At 43.5% G+C, this 21,846-nt stretch overlaps 2 protein-coding genes and 2 long non-coding RNA genes across 15 annotated transcripts in view; 1 reads left to right on the top strand and 3 right to left on the bottom strand.

Annotated features, from left to right (window-relative positions):
• The window catches only part of LOC109516441 (RNA binding protein fox-1 homolog 2-like), a 30,718-nt gene extending 20,198 nt beyond the window's left edge, over positions 1-10,520 (bottom strand). For 2 of the 9 annotated variants that reach the window (XM_019870988.1, XM_019870986.1), the window contains exons 1-2: positions 9,383-10,414; positions 773-823 (exon numbers count right to left, since the gene is read on the bottom strand). In XM_019870988.1, the coding sequence (XP_019726547.1) occupies positions 773-823; positions 9,383-9,637 (306 nt within the window). In that variant the 5' untranslated portion in view covers positions 9,638-10,414. Of the gene's footprint in view, positions 1-772; positions 824-9,382 lie in introns of all 9 variants that reach the window. The other 7 variants (XR_002168336.1, XM_019870985.1, XM_019870981.1 and 4 more) reach the window with 7 other exon arrangements.
• A 2,239-nt stretch (positions 10,521-12,759) lies between these two features.
• Positions 12,760-19,579, top strand: cd9r (CD9 molecule related). Of its 4 annotated transcripts, none has more exons than XM_019870998.1 (9): positions 12,760-12,890; positions 13,225-13,312; positions 15,331-15,430; positions 15,584-15,681; positions 16,689-16,763; positions 16,848-16,949; positions 17,597-17,692; positions 17,775-17,858; positions 18,123-18,404. In XM_019870998.1, exons 2-9 carry the CDS (start codon positions 13,247-13,249, stop codon positions 18,318-18,320), a joined length of 819 nt encoding a protein of 272 aa, XP_019726557.1. In that variant the 5' UTR covers positions 12,760-12,890; positions 13,225-13,246; the 3' UTR covers positions 18,321-18,404. The 4 variants fall into 4 exon arrangements, with proteins under 4 accessions (XP_019726557.1, XP_019726560.1, XP_019726558.1 ...); XM_019871001.1 differs by lacking the exon at positions 18,123-18,404 and adding an exon at positions 19,482-19,579 and having other exon boundaries at positions 12,761-12,890; XM_019870999.1 differs by having other exon boundaries at positions 12,885-13,002.
• On the bottom strand, positions 15,569-16,673 carry LOC109516446 (uncharacterized). Its single transcript, XR_002168337.1, has 2 exons — positions 16,574-16,673; positions 15,569-16,531 (listed from the first exon to the last, which is right to left on the bottom strand). It is a non-coding gene; the product is annotated as an uncharacterized LOC109516446 (long non-coding RNA).
• A 599-nt stretch (positions 19,580-20,178) lies between the features above and the next one.
• The window catches only part of LOC109516447 (uncharacterized), a 13,106-nt gene continuing 11,438 nt past the window's right edge, over positions 20,179-21,846 (bottom strand). Inside the window, exon 3 of the long non-coding RNA XR_002168338.1 lies at positions 20,179-20,778. This is a non-coding gene — a long non-coding RNA (uncharacterized LOC109516447). The remainder of the gene's footprint in view (positions 20,779-21,846) is intronic.

Raw genomic sequence — 21,846 nt, 5'->3', positions numbered from 1 at the left:
CCTCCTGTGGCACCGCCAGAAAGCTACATCCCAAACACACGGGAGAAACAAGTGTGCCTGCGCAAGCACAACCAAAGGTGGGGGGACACACACGCTCTTTGTCATTAGCTCACCAAAATAGAAATTGCAAATGCACACACACACAGATTCATCGCCCACTCACACGCTGAGCTGGTCTGAGCAACCCAAAGTGCGCCGCTGCACAGAGGTAGATAAGAAAATCGTCAGCCAGTCTTCCACAACGCTGCACAGAAGGCACTCGTTACCCTGAGCAGTATTCATTGGGGGGGGGGGGGATGCTTCAAATGAGTTGGAGAGAAGGAATAGAAACATTATGAAAGAGTATTGCGTGGGTGGGGTTGCAGAGCTCTCTCTAAAGCAGATGAGAACAGCATTGCGAGCTGCTGTCTGAGTGTCGGGCGGCTGAAAGAGGAGCTCAATCGCAAGCGGGTTCTTTCATCCTGTCCTGCAAGGAAGCTTCATTTATGAGCTACCGACAGATGACGCGAGTGTGAAATTAAAGAGCGCCCGGCAGGGTTACACGGCAAATCCCGCTGCTACACAACGAGCGGTAAATGGATGAACCTCAAAAAAAAAAAAAAAAATTCAAGAATACTTCTTACTTACACTTCCCCTTCGAGGAAAAGCGTTTTGTATGATTTCATTGTGTCGTGGATCTCGAATTAGAAGGAGAGAAGCATTTGGAGGCATGATGTATGCGTTGGAAAACATATTCGCGTCATAAAGCTTTCGCAAGAATTCGCTATCTTACCTGATTGTGAGGCGTGTATCCATGGAAACCAGGATTTAAGGGCTCATTGTTCTGAAAGAGACAATCGGAGGGGAAAGAGAGCAAGTGGGATGTAAGTGGCTTTTTTATGACAGACAACTTTTCAATTAAAACCGCTCTCCAAAAGCTGAGATTTTTTTTTTTGTTTTGTTTTTGAATTTTTCATTGGGAGAGAAACATTGATTTTCAGATGAATGCATCTCAGTTTATATTGGTGCAAAAATAAATACATAAAGCTGGTAACATTGTTAAAACAATATTCCGACATTATCAGGGTGACTTCTGTCAATACCAAGAAAAGCACATGAAATCGAACGGCAGGAACAGCGTTCACGGCCTGCGGACTCGTCAAGACGAGCGCGGCTTACAAACATTTTTCTATCGCGCAACCGATCAAGCGCTACTCCTGAAAACTGAGAGGCACCTAACTGCTCGCACACAGCCAGAACTTGCCCCAGAAACTAATGCCGGGGTTTTTTTTTTTGTTCAGTAATTAATTTTAATTAGATTATTCTTGTCCCTTGTCGCCTCTTTTCTCTTCTTCCTGGTGTTATTTTGTCCTGGTTAGAGAAACTATTGTTTGCTGCAGAGCGAGGCGAGGAGGAGGCAAAGTGGAACAAAAGAGGGGGGGGGGCAGCGGAGCAGAATTGCAACAATGGGTGAGAGTTAACCAAACGCTGATATTTTGACAGCAGATGGGGCGAAGACACGAGCGCAATACTGCCTGCTGACCGACATGCCTTTGCAGAGAAAACACGACCCCCTACTGAGACCCATGCCACGACTCTCCTACAGGAGATGAGGAGGACAGAGAGGAAAAACATGAGAATGTTGTTGAGAGAATGGGGTGGGAGGCGAAAAAGATGCATGTGCTTATATAGCTTTAAGAATGGGCAACGGTGCACTTGGTGGTCTTAAGAAAGTCAAACGTATAAAAGTTCAAAGCTACAGGACGAAGGATCGGACAAAATGTTTCGCCTGAGTTTAGGCCGAATATTTCCACAGCACCGAGAAGGGCAGACGTGACTTCTGAGGAGACGCAAAAGATTTCCAACCTCCTGGCTCGAAGCTCCAGCTGCCTGATGAGATACAGATGATTCGTAGATTGAGTTTGGGGTTAGCCGAGATCTTTGCAAAGAAACCATGGCGAGGTAAAACAACATTAGCTCACACACGTACTGTAGATAGTGGCTATAAAAAAAAGTCAAAACTGATTTTTTAATCAAAAGCACTTTGATTCAAAAACAAATGCCAGATAATTTTTCAGTGATATGTGTCATTTGAGGATGTGTAATTTATTTGCCGCTATGGAGGCCATGTTGACTGACTTAGGGGCGACTCCACAATGTGTTTAGCTATTGGAAGATCCTTGCTAGCCAGCTGGTGTGGCGTAATGCTGCAGCACAAAAGGATCTTCCCTAAACATAGAATTGGTCGTAATGTCTTGGTAATATGAAGAATTACGATTCAGGTAAACTAAGTGTGTCCCAGAAGGTTGGTCCACTGAGTGACGCTAGGTATGAGAAAAGAGTTGGGAAAAGATTTTAGACCCGTCCTCTCACTCATATGAAACAGCCTTTTCTTTGTTTCTCTCTCTCTCTCTCTCTCTCTCTTTCTCACCACTTCCTGTTTCATCTGGAACCAATTCCCCCCCGCCCCCCCTCACGCCTTGTCCCCGGAGGGAACACTCTCCTTGGTGCGCCACATTTAGAGGGGAACGAGCCGGCTCATATTGGACAACAGAGTGACTTTGTAAAAACAGCTGGTGGTTAACGACAGGCATTTTGCATGCTGCTAACGTTACTCGGTCTAGCCGAACTAGACTTTCAACACCATCCGCGTTACAGTATGTATACACATATACAAACGCGCCGATGTATTTATTAGAACGATCTCAATTTCTGGCCGACGGTTCGATACATTATTCAATATTGTTTAATTGATAAATGAATATAGTAAAAAGTAAATACACATTGAATTATCAATATATATTCATACTCACTTTTTAATCTGAAAACTCATTTTAAATACATTATATTTATGATACTATTGTTGATTATATTTATGATGCATATATAGTCATCTGCAATTGCCGGATGACCAGTCCAGGATGTACCCTGCTTCTCGCCTCGATAGGCCCCGGCACGCCAGCGACCCGAGTGACGATCAGCGATACAGACAATGGATGGATATATATCATGTATCGATATGAGGAGTCATTTTTTTCCAGACTTGATGGCGTTTTATTCAGTGTCCCACTTGAATTAATTCCGTGATGGCGTCTAATAACTTCGTTTGTGATGTGAAACGCTCACTGCAAATACTCTGCACCTTGTAGACTAGGCGAATTCCACCCGCGTTCGCAGCTGAGGAGCCGAAATGCTGCCGCGCTGCTCCGAAGGGTGTATGTGTTGCACGACCAACAAAAACCTGGAGGAAAACCGCAATACCAATTAAATCTGAACCAAAATTATACCCGGCCGTCAAATTACAGAGCTTCGGTTCTGCAGAGGACGGAGCAGAGTGGAAAGAAGAAAAGGGAGGGAACACAAAAGGGTGGGAGGAGGGTTAGAGCAACATCTGGAATCAATCTGCTGAGAAAGGAGGGAGGGAGCAGGGTGGATGGAGGGGTGGGGTGGATAGAGCGGATGGATCAAAAAAAAAAAAAAAAGAATAAGGGGATGAAAATAAGGAGAGAGAAACAGGAGAAGGAGGAGGAATGCCGGGACAAAGTCGAGAAAAAGGGAGAACGATAAAGCAATGAAACTGGCGAAATGGAGACAATGAGTCATGGGAGAAGAATGCTGCGTGATTTATATTTTGTAAGGGGTTGGGGGGAGGAGGGTTGGTGGAACGGTGGTAGCGGCTGAATTTGAGACCCGGTTCTCAAACGTACAGTACACGTATGCTTTTGCCACATGGTTCTGCTTAAGAACATTCTGGCTCTCATCCGTTGATGCATTTTTCCATGAATGTGGATGTAGAGAACCTAAAAGCAGACAGTCGAGTTTTCACGCAGTCAGCATCAAAATGTAGTTTTTGGAGGAGGAGGGGCTTTGGAAGACTGACATTCAGAGCTTTGGGCTGTGCTGACATGGACCAACAACACGCTCTCGGGGCAAAAATAAAGGGCATCACTCTTGTTTATTTTCTCTCGCACCAACGCACTATTTTAGGAGGAGGAAAGAAGTCAAGGAGTTACTGGAGCAAACAAGTGGAAGGAAAGGGGGGGAAAAAAGTAGCAGTGGTGGCGGAAGGTAAAATGACATGAGGTCAACAGATGGTGATGGGGGTGATGGGGAACACTGACAGATGGAGGAGGGGTGCAGGATAAATTAGAGGGGGAGGAATAGTTACAGGAATCTTATGGAGCTTTTTTACAAAATCCTTTGAAGAAAAGAACAAACGTCTCAATCTTTAAACAATCAAAAGGAATAAAATCCGGAGATATTCAAAGGTCGGAGGCCACACGGTAGCATCATGGGCAGCAGGAAAAACGGAATCTTTGGCGCATGGTCACGGGCCGACTGCTTTTTTTTTTTTTTCAATCCAAAATTTACTGCACATCGAGCTAGAATTTTATTTGACAACTACTATTTGGAACGAATAATAGCCAGGTCTGTTAAAGTACTAGCAAGTTTCCAATTATATTGCTTTTAGTCAAGGAATGCTGAGAAAGACTTGTTGGCAACGGTTACACACTAATCACACGTTTCTGCACTGCCTTAAGAAAATATTACAAAAATACATTTATCTGTCGTCTATTTTAAATCATGGTTTGTCCATTCAAAACAAAAACCTAAGGGGAAAAAAATAAGGAGTGATTTAAGATCCAGGGCCTGGAGAAAACATCGGTTGTTTTGTTACACTATACCGCGTTATAAGGAAATCTTCCATGATTCTACCCAGACTGCACTGGTTTGGCAAACTCAGTCACCAGTCAAAGTCCCTGGAAAGCCACTGCATGTTCTCTTGTTCAAAAAGAAAAAAGTAATTTCTGGATTGACAGCATTTTTAACATAATAGGGAACACAACCTACCAATTGAGTTGATAATCAACAAAACGTCTGTCAAATAAGAGTTGCACACAAAGTCTGTTCAGACTGAGCCAAAGAATCGTTTTATCAGGACGGAGAAAAAAAAAAAAAGGTTGTGGCTGGGGCAAGATTTTTTTTTTTTCCTTGACGTAAGCGAAATGGATTCATAACAATTTAGAAGAGAGCTCCTCCAATAGAATTGAAATCACAGATACACACACGCCAGGTCACTGGCTGTTTGCTGCCAGAAAAAAAAAAAAAAAAAAAAAAAAGACCTCATGCAGACTTTGTCGGCTCAAACCCAAGACCGCACCGTCATCCGCCAATTTTATTCGGTTGTAACGTATGCGGACATGTAGACTGACGGCTTGACACTGTCAATGGAAATAACGGCGGCGCCTTCAAAAAATATTCACTTGGAGATCGGTTTTCAGGCTCCAAACTGATGATCTCGTGGAAAGAAAAATAGCTCAACCTAAATGAATTTCGATTCCACTTCCCAACGTCGACGGATGACACTCTAGGTCTGTAAATGTGCTAGGTTGGTACACTTTTCCAGGGACATTCTCATTTTAAAAGCCTCTGCTTAAATTACTTGCGCTGACGTTTGCTCAAAACACACTTCTAGAGTTATCGCCTGATCAAAAATAGACCAAAAGAAACGGCAAATGGAATGAAAAGAAAAATGGTTTCCAGTCCTATTTGACACTGTAGTCGTCCATTACCGACGACCTCGTGTGAGGAAAAGCATGAATTGACATTTTGCTGTGTGTGGGTGGAGATGGGATCACAGATGACAGTTTGGGGGCAGCCGTGGGGAGGAGGCGTACGAGTGTGTACGGTGGGAGGCTTTGTGTGAAGTGGACTCACCATAAAGGCAGAGTTAACATGCGAGTGTCATGTTAGGGGCAGAAATCGGTGTAGGAACAAGTGCAAATGAGAAGGGGAGGTCTGACCCCGGCCCCCCCATCACAGAAGCGAAAGCTTATGCGGCCCTCACAGGAAAAAGTTTGGGGACCGCTGGTTTAGAGGAAATAGGAAACGTGAGTTGCCTGTTGGTGACGACTCACAGAAGAACTTTACTACTAAAACAAGAGTGCGTGCATTGCACGGACGCACACCAACGGTCATTTGTAGCTTATCGCTGCCGGTTCAAAAGTCAGATGTGACGCCGCCTGAGTTACAGCTCAAAGTTTAACGGTAATCTTTAAACAGTGGAAGAGATCAGGTACCAGACGGCAGAGCGGGCAACACACACACGCACAAACCTACTAGGTACACCGCTTGAAGTCGTGATGCAAGGGCAAGATTTTATTCTCGTTATATTGGGCTGTATGACTCATTAAGGCTAAATGAAAGAACAACAAAAAATAAACTCTGCCTTCCAGCGACATACCTGAAAGGTTATTTTGATTCTGCTACTAATAAACCACTGTCATCCTTAGACTTTCTTTATAATCTCAAGTCTGCAGCACCCTGTCGTCTTCGGTGACAACAAGGGCTGAGGAATGAGGGCAAAAATACCGATCACCATTATTTTTACGGAGATTCAAATCACGATGAAAGAACGTGATTATTTATTGCATTCAAAATCGAAAGAACGTAGCTATAACTTGTTTTTCATGGATGAGGAAGAGTAGTATTGTTATAGTATCTGTGTGTATTCTTATTATTCTTGGGTAGGTAACCTACACATGTACATATAGGTAACATATGGAGCTCTATGCGTTCATATTAAGCACCCAGTCTGCCTTCGCGATGCCCGTTAGAGAGCGATCAGCCTACTTAATGCCCTCCCCTAAATGAGCTTTGATCTTGTTAGAATGACACAAAGCCTCTTTTCCGCCAACGATAGGACAAATCGGCTCTCCGAAACAGAGACGTGACATAGCGTAAAAACTGTACTGCCAGTGATTGTGGACCGTAGCCTTGCCTTGAGGGGAAGCCTCAATACAGTATTAACAACAAGGAAGGACTGAGTCGAGGGCTCGAGGGGCTGTCCTGAGATGCACATAATCATAAAAAAAAAAAAAAAAAAGAAAATAAAACCAACAGGAGTGAATAAACAAGTGAGATTCTCTAATTTCAGTGATCGCGCACACTAAAAAGGAAGGTAAGGATAATCACAAAGTGTAACAGGACATGGGGGAGAATATGGGGGAGGGGCGGTAGCGTGCCTGTGAACCAAGAGTCAATTCGCAATCTGGAAATATGCCTGGGGGAGAAAAGTTTTGGTTTTTTGGTTCTCTGTGGGGGGTAGGGGTGAGGGGGGGGTTATCAGAGGACAGCCCAAGGGGAGTAGGAGATGCAAGGGGCTATATGGAGGCGTTCGTATGAGTCAAAGCGGTGGGAGGAGAGCGAATCAACAAAAGGCAGAAGAAGCAACCCGCAGCACTCTCGTTTATTATGACAGTGTTGATTAGCAGCCCGGAAGGGCCAGCGTGTCTTGTCTCGCACACCCTCAATGGGAACACCATCGTAATGACTAGCTGCATCTACGAGCATCCTCTCCACTTATCCTGAGCACGCACTCCGCTACAGTGGTGACCTTTCCACGGTCTCTATCGTGTAGCAAATGCGCTGAGATTTAGCAGTAAGTCGGTACGATTGTCGGGCAGGCAGTCTGAAAGACAGACGCATGCGTGATTCAAGGGACAGCAAGAACTCGGATACGTTCAAATACAATGACAAATTCGACATTTTCAATGGCACTGGATCAGCTTGATTTGGTTTTGTGTGAAAAATTAAATATGTTCACAGTGAATTTCACTCCTCCGCTGTCATTTGTGAAACCGTCTATTATTTGTTGCGTTATTGGATAAGATTCAGACTGAAAAAAGGGGGGTTAGGTAATTTAATTACAAGAAGAAAAAAAAACTAAAATATAATGACTTGTTATGCAAAAAAATACAACATGGACGTTATCTGCTGATCTCAGACTGTTCCATTTGTGTTGCAAAGTGAATTCAACATGTTGCAAGATTTTTCTTCCTTGCATTTGTTTTCAGTGGGGCCCTTAAACTCTCTGTACCCCGGGATATGCAATTGAATATAAGAATTCACAGTCATGAACAAGGTCTGTATACATTTTTCCCAATGCTATATCAAACGGCTGTATTAATGACATATTTACACAAATAAAAACAGTGTGAAAAATTCTGACAGCACACCTTGCTTTAACAAAACAGTAAACATCAAGATATACAGTGTACTGCTGTTTGCCATTATACTATTGCAAGTAACTTCTAAGTCAGTACACTCAGGGAACAACTTTGTTTCAATCAGCCAGCTCGCTGCTCATTCATTGCCTCCACCAATTCATTAAACCGCCCGTCTCTGCAATCCATCACTTCCCTTTAGTTCTTCATCATGATCGCAGGTGGAGGAAAACATAATGGAGCTGTGCTTCTTTCTTTGTGCAGTTCTTTATTTCCTAATAAATCTATCCTGACAGCATCTGTGCAGCTCTTCTTTTTCCAGCTAAATATCATCTCTCTTTGTCCTCGACTGTGGCCCTCCCAACCCCTGCTCATAAACACACGCACGCCCTCCCACCGCTGTGGTTGGAAATCAATACAAGTGATGGTCAGGGAAAGTCCACCCCGTGCCATGCTGCGTGTTCCCACATCAACTTTACTGGCGGCTTCTCACCTTCTGCTGTGAAGCGTGCTCAGCATAACTACACGACCTCTTTGCCATTGCAATTGATCTGCTGTACGAGTTGAATTCGAGTATTTTACCAGTGCTGCACGATTCAATTACCTCCAGACGACCTTAGATCTCATTCACACGTACCCTGCGGCGGCTGCAGCCAAAGCTGTTTTGCTGCCCGAATATGGCAAACGCGGCCAAAATTGGAAAATCTGTCGTTGGGCTCGTGCACCAATTCATGCACATGGCAGGAGGAACGATAGTGCTGAAAGCGTGAGTGAGATACAGTGCATCAAAGGCATATTTATTTCATTTAAGAGGAGGTCAAGATTAGGTGCGGATGCTTTGCAGTCTCAGCAGTTGGGTTATGAAAACAGGGGAAGACCAGCAGAGAGGCCTCCCTGAGCCCCTCTCTCCTTGAGCTAATACCAAAAGGCTCTGTTCTTTGTCTTTCACAGCGGTGACCCCTCCCCCAATCCGCTGTCTGTCTCCCTTTTAACACCTAGCGACAATCAAGCAGAGGAGGTTGAAGGGGTGGGGGGACATAGCGCGATTAACAGCACATGCAGAGTGTGCATCAGTTCTTGATGTGGTGACTCACCGTGAATTGCCAACAGCCTCTGTAATTGTGGCTTATGTGAATAAAATATTCCATTAAGCGTGCCTCGCAATGTGCTCCCCACAAGACACGCAGAGGGAAAGGTTCTGATCACTGCCGTCTGTCACGGCCATGGAGCCAGGATCATGTTACCTTTGTCTGGCTCGCTCGTGCTCCACACTCGAAAAGCAAGACGCGATTGACGGGTTTTGTACTGGCGCACGGTTATGTTGTTCGCGAAAGAAAAGCGGGCCTGTCAAATCACGGACAAACAAAGGAATGTAGAGGTGACAAATGAATGTTTACCTGTCCAATCTCGCCAATAACACTCCCAGTGCCGTCTATCCTTGGTCTTTTGCACTCCGCCCCGGTCAGGTCAGTCAGGGCTGCTGCTGCAAGAGCGTCGGGCTCCGGGTCTCCTCGCTTCATCCCCCGGACCGCCGCCGGACCTCCGGCAGCGCTTGTATGCGGCACCGCTGACGTATCGATGTCTCTTTCTCGGTCCATTATCCCCCGACTAACGGGTAGCATTATAGATGCAACGTCGGTCGACATTAACATTGGACAGCAGAGAGTCTTCGTTCAGGAAAAAAAAAACGTTGAGCTGCGTTTTTTCCCCCTTCCTTCTCCTCTTGGCGTTGTCCTCAACGAAGGATTCGGTTGAATAAGACGAAAGTGACTCTAGTAACTCATCTATTCAGGCAATTATTGTGTGTCTTACTGGCGTAGACTACTCAAGGCGGAACATAATGACCGTGTCAGGATAATGGATAAAGCACAGCGATCACGGCTTTTTCCATCAAGTCAAACGCCGCCAAATAAGTGACCTAATTTAGTGAAGACCACACGTCCGACTCTTGTCTGTCTGACAAGCTAATTAGCTAGCTAACCTTAGCTAGCTCGCTAGCAATACATTCCGCTAGCTCTCTGAATAAACGTGGCTCCGTGAGAGCACTTTCGCTATACGAGGAGGAGGAACAGAAAGAAAAAGGTTCCAAATTGTCCACAGCTAATGCGCGGACACCGAGTCTCAATGTCTGCCGCGTCTTATGGTGGGTTTTCTCAGTAAACCTTTGTGTCGCTCCTACCAGGTTTTCACTTAAATCTGTCCGTGCCTCTTCAAGCCGTGGGCTGCTGTGGAGTGTGGATGTGGCTCCAGCACGATTTCCTCCGGTCTGAATCCCACTTGGCGTAACTCCTAGTGAGGAGGGAGCCTGGGTGGGCTGGTCCACGGTCAGATTGGTTCCCATTATTAGCTATGATTTGGGAATCATGACTGGTCTGAGATCTGTAACTCAGCTCGTCTCGAGGTTCTGGGCCCCGCTCTCCTCCCCTCTTCCTCTTCCATCATTTTATTTTAACGCGAGACATCATTTGATTATTTACATTATGTTACTGCTCTTCCATTCGTAGCTTCGATCTCATCAAAATAATATTTTGAGTGGTTATATGGAGTGGAAAAATAAAACAACGAAACAATACCTGAAATACGTTTCAGTTAAATGTGAAACATATGTATAATTTTATATAAATTGTCTTATTAAGCGGAATGTTTTCACGTGAAGATATACTCTCCGCAGCGCATTCCTGGGGGTCGTCGATTTACGGCAGAGCTCCATTCGTGCGGCGGCGATGTAATACAAATGCGCACCGTCATTAACCTACGCTAACGCCGTTTTAAAGTCATAATTACAGTACATGTTTGTATGAAAAGAACTTCTCCTCTATAAACATAAAACAATCCAATTAAAACCACTTAGGCCTAAATTCGCTTTAACTGAATCTGAGTGTGCTCATACATTTAGGAGAGGACTGTTGATAACATAATCAAATAAATAAATCACAATGGCTGCGACAAAAAAAAAAAACTCAAAAAATATATTTTCATATCGTTTCAAGAGGCACGCAAAATGAAGCCGTGCAGTCCACGCTGCACCATCATTTCTGCAATATTTGTGCGCCTCCTGGTGGATCTTAAGCAACATTTTTTTGGAGCGTGAAATGGAAACATTTTACCTGCATTCATTTGATGTGGATCCTAACATTTAGGAGAGGACTGTTCATAACATAATCAAATAAACAAATCACAATGGCTGCGACAAAAAAAACCTCAACAAATATATTTTCATATCGTTTCAAGAGGCACACAAAATGAAGCCGTGCAGTCCACGCTGCACCATCATTTCTGCAATATTTGTGCGCCTCCTGGTGGCTCTTAAGCAACATTTTTTGGAGCGTGAAATAGAAACATTTTACCTGCATTCATTTATTTGATGTGGATCCTAAAATGTATTAAATTTTGAAGAAGACACACAGAAATTAATAAGGTGCTTTGACCCAGACCTGATGCCCATTCTAAACTCCTAACTTATCGAGCATTGCATATTTTTAGAATGTGGGAGGGAGCCAGAGTACCCGAGGAAAACAAGTACAGGGGAAGAGCAAGGACCTGGTGAATGTTACGGGACGATGCCTGTCACTGAAAGGTCCCACTGTGCCCATCACAGTGGCCTCCATCATCCACAAATTGGAGAAATTTGGAACCACCGGAACTTTTCCTTGAGCTAGCCGCTCATCCAAACTGTGCGATTGGAGGCGACTGGGGTGACAGTTCATCTTGAAGGAGGACATTGACTGTGAGCACACAACCAAGCTATTGAAGGAGTGGTTTCAGGATAACTTTGTAAATGTCCTTTAATAACCTAGCCTCAAGAGCCATGTTAAAATTATGAATCTTGCTCAGGAGCCAATGGCAGTAACACCCTCTTACACATATACAAAGTAAATTCATGATAATCACAACAAATAAAAAAAGGCCTTTTACAAAATGAAAATGTGCTCCTGTTGAAGATACTGAAAACCTTAGTTGACTTATGCAATTCGAACTTTCCCTTCATTTGAGAGAGGCTCTCTTGTGGAGCAGTGCCAGAGAGTCAAATCAGTGTCACGTGATGCAACTTTAGTTGTTGAAATGACCTCATGACATTAGACACCAGCGCAGCAGTCCTGGCACTATTCAGTCTTGTGATGACAGACTTTTTGGCGAATGACATGAGGACGTGGGACTCCAAGAGTAACTTTGGGAGTTGAGGATTTGCGTGAAGACTGGACCAGATGTTTTGCACATATTTTGGGACCGATCTGACCTTCGGCCCTAAGACTTAGGGTCTCTGCAATAATGATCTTCCGAGGTGTATAGACGACTGTTGGATTTAGGGCAGAGTGAATGAGAGGCATGAATACTGTATCTTCTTTTCAACCCTGCAATGGAACATATTCAGGTTTTCAGCCAAACCTCAGTTTCAGTCAGGGAAGTGAACCACCAGACTAAGCCGTCCATTTATTTTGTACTATTCTTTGTACTTGTGGGTCATGAACAATTCAAATACATTATAAACCAAAAAATCCGAGCAAGAGGGAAATTTATTCAGTAGCCAGTTCAAAAACAACTCTACATTAATTTAAATACAAATTTCAAATAATTTCAAAAGCCACCTCCTAAAAGTTGTAACTACCTCCGTTTATTACTACTTGTAGAATGTCAGAGCTTTTGTTCAGAAAAGAAACCGAAAAACAGTTTGGCGCACTCATTTCCTGAGAAGTGAACAATTTTAAAAGGGCTTTCACAATTTAAAATAAATAAATAGATAAAGAACTACCACGAGGGACTGTTTCCTTCAATTCCGTTTTTGCTGTTGGACCCTCCCCCATGCACATCCCCCCCCTCGCTCTCCCACAGAATCTTTCGTCTCGGTTTTGTTTTGTGTCGGTCCAAGTGGCTCAACCTATCCCACCATTGAACACATCTTAAAAGGTCGGTATTTGTGCTCCCGTTCGCTTGTTAGAATACAGTATTTACAGTTCACAGAACAAATTTTTTGGGGTGAGTTCCGGAGTCGTCTGCTCACGCTGTCCTCCTCGCACGGGTATGTTGGAGGAAACACGGAGACTATTTTAATGACCAGATGATGCACGGCAAATATTGATGGTTTTTGTCCGTTTAGTGCGTACGCGTCTTTGTAACACTGTGTGCGAATAAGCCAAGTCATTTCATTGGACGGGACGCAAGCATGCATGCGCATTTTCAACGTGTGAACCGTTAAAACAATTGATGCGATTACCGCGGCTCACATTCCAACGCTTTTCAGACTCGTCCCGTCGTTTTGAACCATGGCTTTGGACGGATGTGGCCTCGTGTGCCAGTATATCATCTTCTTCTTCAACGCGATTTTTTCGGTAAGTCTGAACTCTACTCAGACCATCGGTGCCTGTTTTTGCTTGGAACGTGATCGCCTTTCCACGTTCGTTTTTGTAATACGGCATCTACAAAAAACACTTTACGTTCGTACACATATTAACTCACCAGAAGTTATTTCTGGGATTATTGAAAATTGGATCAGTAATCTAGCCCAAAATATATACATAATGATGTTCGAGAGAGTTAACAAAGGGTGGGCGGGCTTGACTGCTCGGTTAGTTTCGTTTCTGGAGAAAAGCAACTCATACCGGTGCCAAGTTTTCCTTCCGCCTCGTTGGGCTAAAAACCGAGACACAATGCAAAAAGTCTTAAATAAAACACATACACTGGAACAAATTGATGTAAAATCCACAGTATCTCCTTGTTTTACCATTTTACAATGTTTAACTGTGTCCGGCAATGCATTGTGGGTAAAACCATTTGCACTAACTTGCCGCATCATTTTGCGGTAAAATATTGTAAAATTCACAGCAACTACGTATATTCCCTACTTCGACGTGCAGCATTTGAATAGTATTAAATAAGTACTCACACCCGTTGAGTAAAACTACACACCGTCAAGATACTTAAATGAAGTAAAAGTTGAACAAAAAGAACAGATTCTGAAATGTATGTACTAGTATTGAGAACTTGGCAAAACCAAAACTATTTCTCCTTTATTTACTTGCACACTACCTGACTTAGAGGGAAACAAATTGTCAAAAGAATTTCCCTTTGATAATATTGTAAACTGACATACAAAAAACAAAGCTAGCGATCAATTTGTGAATACACAAGAGGGTGGGGGAGCTGTCCCTTTCCTTAGGTTGTCCACAGGTTTTTTCCTCTCTCTATCAGGCGGAATAAAGACCCAACACCACATGGTCTTTTCTGCAGTTGATCACAACACAACACGAATCGATTGGAGCTTCTGAGAGTTTCAGATTTCATCAGAAAAGCGCCGGAATAATCCAGTCACAAGTATACATAAAGACAATATGATAATGAGAGGCGAGCAGTTACGCCTTCATGCAAATCCCGGAAACAAAGAAATTAACATGTTACCTGTTGGGGGTGTTCATTTGAATTCGGGCTGAGTTGATGTGTGAAATCACAGGCTGGAAATGGAGAAGTTGCTTCAAGAAAATTTTATCAGAACGTTACGGGCACAAGTGTGATACAAACAGTGGTTGTGATCAGAGCACAAATGCGCAAAAACAATATCCCAAGACAAGTCTTATATATATTCAAAGCGGGCATAGCTTTCAATTGATATTTCAATTTCGTTTTCCAAATGACTGTTGCAGTGCATTCGTTTTCCTAAAAATTGTCCCAATACTTTCGTATACTTAGAAACTGTCCCAATGTTCTCGTTTACTTAGAAACTTTTCCAATACTTTTGTTTACAAATAACTGTTGCAGCACTTTTGTCTCTTGCAGGTTTGATTAAGACCTTGGGTGTGAAACCGCAAGTCAGTAAAGGGGGATGCATGCACAGCGTTGTCTGGTGTTCGTCTGCAATGTTGTCTCGAATAGTCTCGTCGCGAAGGCAGTTCAACGCGAGGGCATTCCATCAGGTTCAAAACGAGGTCACGTCCTAAGTCAAAATATGCTGTCAGGCTGATAATGCTCGTCGCTAAATAACGGCTTCACATCTGACCCGATGCGGCTGGAAAAAGTTGGGAGTGGTGAGGTGAGACCAGACCACCACTACCCCCTATTTTCTTCGGTCTGAGCTTTGATGTGACGGCAGCAACGCAGATACTTGATCTAACAGTTCCCCTTTTGATGCTAAACACGTCCTCTGGAGGGGTCCTAAAAATGGTGGGGGTGAAGGGGGCACTAAAGGTGATTGGAATCACAGTAAGCAGGATATACCCTCAACAGCATACGACATTCTTGCTTTCAAGGGTTTAAACAGATCCAGCAACAGAGAGGGGCTAGGAAATCAGAGTAAAGAATAAATTCCTTTACAAGCTGCCACAGCAACATGTTCTTTTCTGCTTTTGCTTTGAAGGTGCTGGGCTTTGCCCTTTTGGGCCTGGGCCTGTGGCTGAGGTTCAGTGAGAGCACCAAACTGCTCTTTGCGATCAACGACTCCGGCACATTTGCGACTGGTGAGTTTGGTGTTTAAAAGACAATTCGTTACATATCTTGATATATGGCGTTCTGTAACGGCACTCATTAGTTTGTGAACCGATGCTCACATCTTTTCAATCAAATCCGATTTTCGTTGACCTCAACTTTGCTCTCTCTTTTTTTGATTCAAGGTGTGATTTTACTGATCGTGCTTGGCACAGTGATGCTGCTGGTGGTTATGGTCGGAGAATACGGGGCCTGCAGTAAGAAGAAATGTGCTCTCCAGTTGGTGAGATTTTTTGAAAATAACCCAATACGGGTTTCATTTCCACATTCGCTGGGTTAAAAAGAACCTACAACCCAGCAGTGGTTCAGCGCGAATGTGAAAATGAATGTGTGAAATTTAACGTGCTTGTTGCCTTTTTTTTGAAAAATGGGGTCAGGAAGGTTAAGATGCAGACCAAAATCGCAAATTTGGCTCCGCTGACTGTTTTTGAAAAGTAGCTCTTTGCTGTTCACAAATCTGTTATTAGGGTGCAAGTAGTGCATGTCAGCGGGGACGCTGTGACGGCCACAAAAAAAGAACAAAAAAAGTTCTCAAAAATGAATTCCAATTCATCTAAAATATGTATGCCGTTCGTCACATTTCAGCACGCTTCGCAGGCTTCTTAAGAGGTCTCCGACATTCTCAAGACAAAATACCCAAAGGATGACAATTACAAGACTCGGTGGTTCAGTTGACATGATCTAAAACTTGCGTCACCGTGATAGTGACACGAAATAAATCGGCAAAGAACATATTCCAACTTTGCTGTGCTCCGATTTCCTTCAAAACGCCAATATGTCCGAGAAACTCCCAATGATTTTTGCCAGGCTTTCACAGAGAGAATGCTTATCTTGTTTTCAAGGCCACATACGCGGTTATCGAGCCTCGGAAAGTACAGCTGGTCAACTTACCACATTTGTGTGAGAGAGCTTTATTCTTCATCGCGTTTTCACTGACCTTTTCTCTCCCCCGCACGCTTGATAAAACTTGGAACAAGGTCGAGTGTCAGCGGGCTGCTCCGCTAATATTACAGGCATCTGAAAGTGAAGGTGAAAGTCGAAGTTAAAGGGAGAGGACTACTGGCATGACAAAACTGCTCTCAGTATGATGCGGTGCTATTCTACGCCACTCAAACCGTCACCACAATCACAACACGGCGAAATGAATACCATGACTCGAATGACGTGGAGAAAAAAATGTGAAGCCATCCTCAACAGATGATGATGATCAATCTCACCTTCTTCTTTCAGTTCTCCGTTCTCTTGTTCATCCTGGCGGTTGCAGAGATTGCTGTTGGAGTGCTGGCTTACACCAACAGGAAACAGGTACCTGCGGCGTCACCAATAGAAATGGAGTCATGCACTTCACTTTTACTAACCACCCATTTTTTTTTTTCCTGTGATTTGAAGGTCGCGGTCAAAGTTGTGGAGTTCTACAATAGCATCTATACTATGTTTACTGTCAGGAGCGACATTGGCCTTGGTCTCACATTGTTGTTCATTCATGAGATGGTGAGAACCTCCCAAATGCCGCTTTGTTTATGCCGTCTTATGTTCTGTACCGTTTCTGGTCGTAATTCTTGAAGTAGAGAATCTTCAACAATTTCCATCCATTCATTTTCCCGATTCGCTTTACCCTCACAAGGGTCGCGGGGGAGTGCCAGAGCCTATGCTAGCTATCATCGGGCAGTACGCAGGGGACACCCCGAACTGGTCGCAGGGCACACATAGACATACCATCATCCGCGCTCATACTCACACCGTGGGACAATTTCGAGTGCTCCGTTAATCTGCCACACATGTTTGTGGAATGTGAGAGGAAACCGGAGTACCCGGAGAAAACCCACGCAGGCACGGGGGAGAACATGCAAACTCCACATAGGAAGGTCGCAGCCGGTATCCAACCCCGCACCTCTGCACCGTGCCGCCCATCAACAATTTATCAAACTAAAAAAAAAAAAACTTTGCGTCATTTATTACGAAAATACTAGTTATTTGTAGTAGTCGTAGGAACAGATGATTGCTGCTTGTTGATTTGAGCGGAGTCGATATCGCTTACCTGTATGCGGAGAAAATATTTGGAATAAGTTGTTGAAATGTTCTTACTTGGCAGTGTTTCGAGCTCATTTGCTTTGACTTGATCTTCCTCCATTGTGTAGTTACATTGCTGCGGCGTGACAGGCATCACGGTGTTGGAGGCTGTTCAAGAGACATGCCCTGCGCCAAAAGGGTTCTTGGAAAACATCGCCATGCCTGTAAGATAGCCCCCTTTGGAGATCATGGGTGGGCCAAAATCTTTTGTCCAGGTGTGGCTTAATTTCTGCTACTTGCTTTCAGACATGTCCTGGCGTTATCTCCGATTTCTTTATCAATAACGCACCAATAGTGATGGGCGTCTTCATTGGAATCGCAGCTCTTTTGGTAAGATGATTTAAAATTTTTTTTTTAAATCAAGCAAATGAAATCTCGGATTGTATGAATTAACCCACGGGTGGGGACCGGCCCGCCGCGAGCAAAAATAGATCAATGGCAGTGCGCACACGCTCGGCCTGGGCAGAGAGGGGGAGCTTTTGCACGCAGGAGGAGGGACGAAGACGAGAGTGGAGATGCCATTTTCCTATGCCAATTAATGTGCCAATTTTCTTTCCCCCCCCCCCAATCCACCCTTCATCCCCCTGGACAAAGATCATTGCTCTAATATGTAGCGCGATCCTCAGTGAGAAGCTCGGCGTGTCCAGCTCATCTTCTCCTCATTACATCATTTTGACCAACGCTTCTCCATCCCTGCCTAATGTGTCCGAGCATGAACTTGTCTCCGGCTCAATCCCTGACCAAGAACTGATCAGTTTCACTCCTCTCACAGCAGTCAACACCACTGCGTGATAGGCTTAGTCTGCTCATGTTACACTTTTTTTTTTTTTTTTTAAACATACACCATAACTCCAAATAAATAGTTTTTACTTGTCACGCATGCACAAACAATTTTGCGGGTTAAAGACGGAATGGTGGGAATTCGACATCAAAAATCAATGGAGGGTTGCCCTTCACTTTCAAACGTTAAGATAATCAAATACACTACACGAGGCCCTGCGCTGCAAGCACTTGCATGTACATTTTAAACTCCACTTTCACCTTTCCATTCAAATATCAATCATTTTCCTTCCTTTCCATCATCTGCCATCGCTGCACTCTGCTCCTGGTTAGCGCCCCAAAAACAATGTACAGTAATCCCTCGCTATATCACGGTTCATGGTTTCACTTTTCCCAGATTTTTTTCGTTCCTTTTTTTTTTTTAAACAGTGCGATGTGTTCTGCTTCCTGATTGGCTCAGGGATTGTAGACATGTTACACTTTTTTTTTTTTTTTTTAAAAATAAACCATAACTCCAAATAAATAGTTTTTACTTGTCACGCATGCACAAACAATTTTGCGGGTTAAAGACGGAATCGTGGGAATTCGACATCAAAAATCAATGGAGGGTTGCCCTTCACTTTCAAACGTTAAGATAATCAAATACACGAGGCCCTGCGCTGCAAGCACTTGTATGTACATTTTAAACTCCACTTTCACCTTTCCATTCAAATATCAATCATTTTCCTTCCTTTCCATCATCTGCCATCGCTGCACTCTGCTCCTGGTTAGCGCCCCAAAAACAATGTACAGTAATCCCTCGCTATATCACGGTTCATGGTTTCGCTTTTCCCAGATTTTTTTCGTTCCTTTTTTTTTTTTAAACAGTGCGATGTGTTCTGCTTCCTGATTGGCTCAGGGATTGTAGACGAATGTCAACAGTCTCCACGCCTCATTGCTGTAGAGCTTGACCACAAATTAAAGACAACAACTTCGCGGATTTCACTTATGACGGGGTTTTTTTTTTGCAACGCAACCCCGCAATAAACGAGGGATGACTGTATACCCAAGGCCAAACTTCAGTCTTTTCACTCTTTGTTCTACAGGTTTAACTTGGGCTTCCAAAAGCTGGGGCTGGCTCATTCATTGCTTCATCCACCCTTGCTTTTTCCCCCCTCTCCTTTCTGTGTCCAGATTATTGCACTGGTGTGCACCATTATCCTCTTGAAACAGATCAAGAAAGACTACACGGCCGCCTCCGCCCGCTACTGCGCTGCTTACTAGGTGGAGAGTTCCATTTCATTCCCAACCAGCATAAAACTGTAATGGCCATCTTGACAGATTCAGTCCTTTGATATGCAAGTGCTTGCTCGGAATCACCACTTATCATGTCAAAATGGGATTTACGGTTCAGATGACATGAGGAAAGCCACACGGGCAGTTGAAGCACTGAGCTGTTTTAACCAGTTAAATGCTGTTTTGGGGATGGGGGCGGGGGGGGAATCTGTGTCGGACCATATCAGACCCCTTTCACTGAAACAACTGATGTCTGTCTTAACACGTATGTCAGGTGAATAACTAGCTAGTGTCACCATTTGTGACTGAAAATTACTCTCTCGGGGGGGGGGATCTGTGTCGTACCATATCAGACCCCTTTCACTGAAACAACTGATTTCTTAACACGTATGTCAGGTGAAAAACTAGCTAGTGTCACCATTTTTGACTAAAAATGACTCTCTCAAATGTGTCTAAAAGTATTCCATCTGCTTTGGTAGTAGTTAGACAACTTGTTTTCTTTTGTGTAACCGGGGATTTGTTGAAGTACAAAGTCTTGGATTTTTGTGAAGGTCAAATTTGACAAAGAACAACAAAACCTTGCTAGCAGCATACCCGTTACGTTTTTTTCTTCGTCTGGGGGCGCTCTTCCCGTTGAAGACTTGCTGCTGCCTTCCATGAATGTTCTTTTTGTCTTTGAAACTTTGCTTTGGACTATATTGTTATAAATAAACTGCTACTTCATATTAATGTCATGATTTTTGTGTCTTTAATTTAACAAGTGCTAATTCATGACAAAATCTGAACAGGAATCTGATTTTGCATCAATCAAATGGGCTTCCACAAAATTACTTCACTGCTTGGGGGGAACATTTTACACACACACACACATACACACACACACACACACACACACGTTTTGTAAGATCATATGGATGAACTATCCCTGCTATGTACACAAGGCTTGACAATTGCTACAATGTTAATGTCGAAAAGGACGGCGAATCTACACGAAACAGCAAATAAAATTGTCTTGAAAAGCAAAACCTGGACAAGAATATTTGTCAATTACATGACTCTGCCGTAACGTTACCCTTTGTCGATGAGCATGTAGTTGCTGTATGGAGCTGCATTCTCACTTCCAAATATACTCGTCTTCCTTGCATGAAGTCGAGAGGCAGGTGGGCCTCGGGATGGTAGCTGCTCAAGGATTTGTCTAAGGGAAAGCAAGAGGAAATGTAACGTTTACATTTAGACGCGCGGGCAAAAGGCAACTAAGTCAGATAACAGCTGCGCTGAAATCAACAGGCATTATTTAAATATCTGAAAACTTTGGAGGGCAGGATAAAACACCTGTGGCAATTCTCAGTCGCAGCTAGGAATAAATGTGTTCATTTTACTCCGATTTTATTTCATTATTTCTAATCAATGAATTCACCAATTATTGAATGAGATCAAACCATGTTTGAAAACGGAAATAAAATGGGATACATTCTAATGCTCCCTTTTGTCCGCTAGAGGGCGTCCTATTGCATTTTATCAATCTATCGCCATACGGTATACATAAGTACAAGGTTGCTCATTTCCAACCGGCGGTTTGAAAGTTATTTATTTAGTGATTTCTCCGAAACAAAATAATGGAATTGAAAACGCAAGCTCATACTTTCAAAATAAAATTTTAATTTTCAAACAAACTAATGATAAATAGCTTTTTTGTGAGAAATGGACGATCCTCGCTGGATGATCCCTTTAAACTCCCATTGACCGCGAAGTGGAAATTATTATTGTACTGTATTAGCATGACGTTGAACTTGATATTATTATTATTATTATTATTATTATTATAAGATCACACTGCTGTCCACTGTCTGACAATCAGACAAAGCCAAAGCCAAGCCTTGATCATACTGTCGTCATCATGTCGTCAAGATGGGTCCGCTATGTTCTTTTATATCATGCCAGTTAGTTGGTTGTGAGAACGACAACGATGCACATTGAGTTTTGCTATATTTGAAGAATTCACGAGTGTCAATCCTAAACTGCGCGTGTGTGCGCGTGTGTGTAGCTCAGTAGACTATGGGTGCGGCAGTTGGATGACTCACATTTTAGAGTTGCCTAGCTACAGCCTGGAGTTGTTTTCTTTCGAATTCAAGTGAGAATACAGCGTGCATGGCTGCATTTCATTGGGGGAGAGAGAGAAAGAGAGAAAAAGAGAGGGAGGGAGAGAGAGAGAGAGAGAGAGAGAGAGAGAGAGAGAGAGAGAGAGAGAGAGAGAGTGTGTGTG

The sequence above is a fragment of the Hippocampus comes genome, unplaced genomic scaffold (assembly GCF_001891065.2).
Source record: "Hippocampus comes isolate QL1 unplaced genomic scaffold, H_comes_QL1_v1.1 scaffold343, whole genome shotgun sequence".
Lineage (NCBI taxonomy): Eukaryota > Metazoa > Chordata > Actinopteri > Syngnathiformes > Syngnathidae > Hippocampus > Hippocampus comes.
Note: the sequence above shows the minus strand (reverse complement) of the source record. Positions and strands in the feature narration are given on the sequence as shown.

Coding starts and splice junctions, on each gene's coding strand:
- cd9r (XM_019870998.1), top strand. CDS start 13,247: ATGGCTTTGGACGGATGTGGCCTCGTGTGCCAGTATATCATCTTCTTC. Junction 13,313..15,330: donor TCTTCAACGCGATTTTTTCG/GTAAGTCTGAAC, acceptor TTTGCTTTGAAG/GTGCTGGGCTTTGCCCTTTT. Junction 17,693..17,774: donor TGGAAAACATCGCCATGCCT/GTAAGATAGCCC, acceptor ACTTGCTTTCAG/ACATGTCCTGGCGTTATCTC.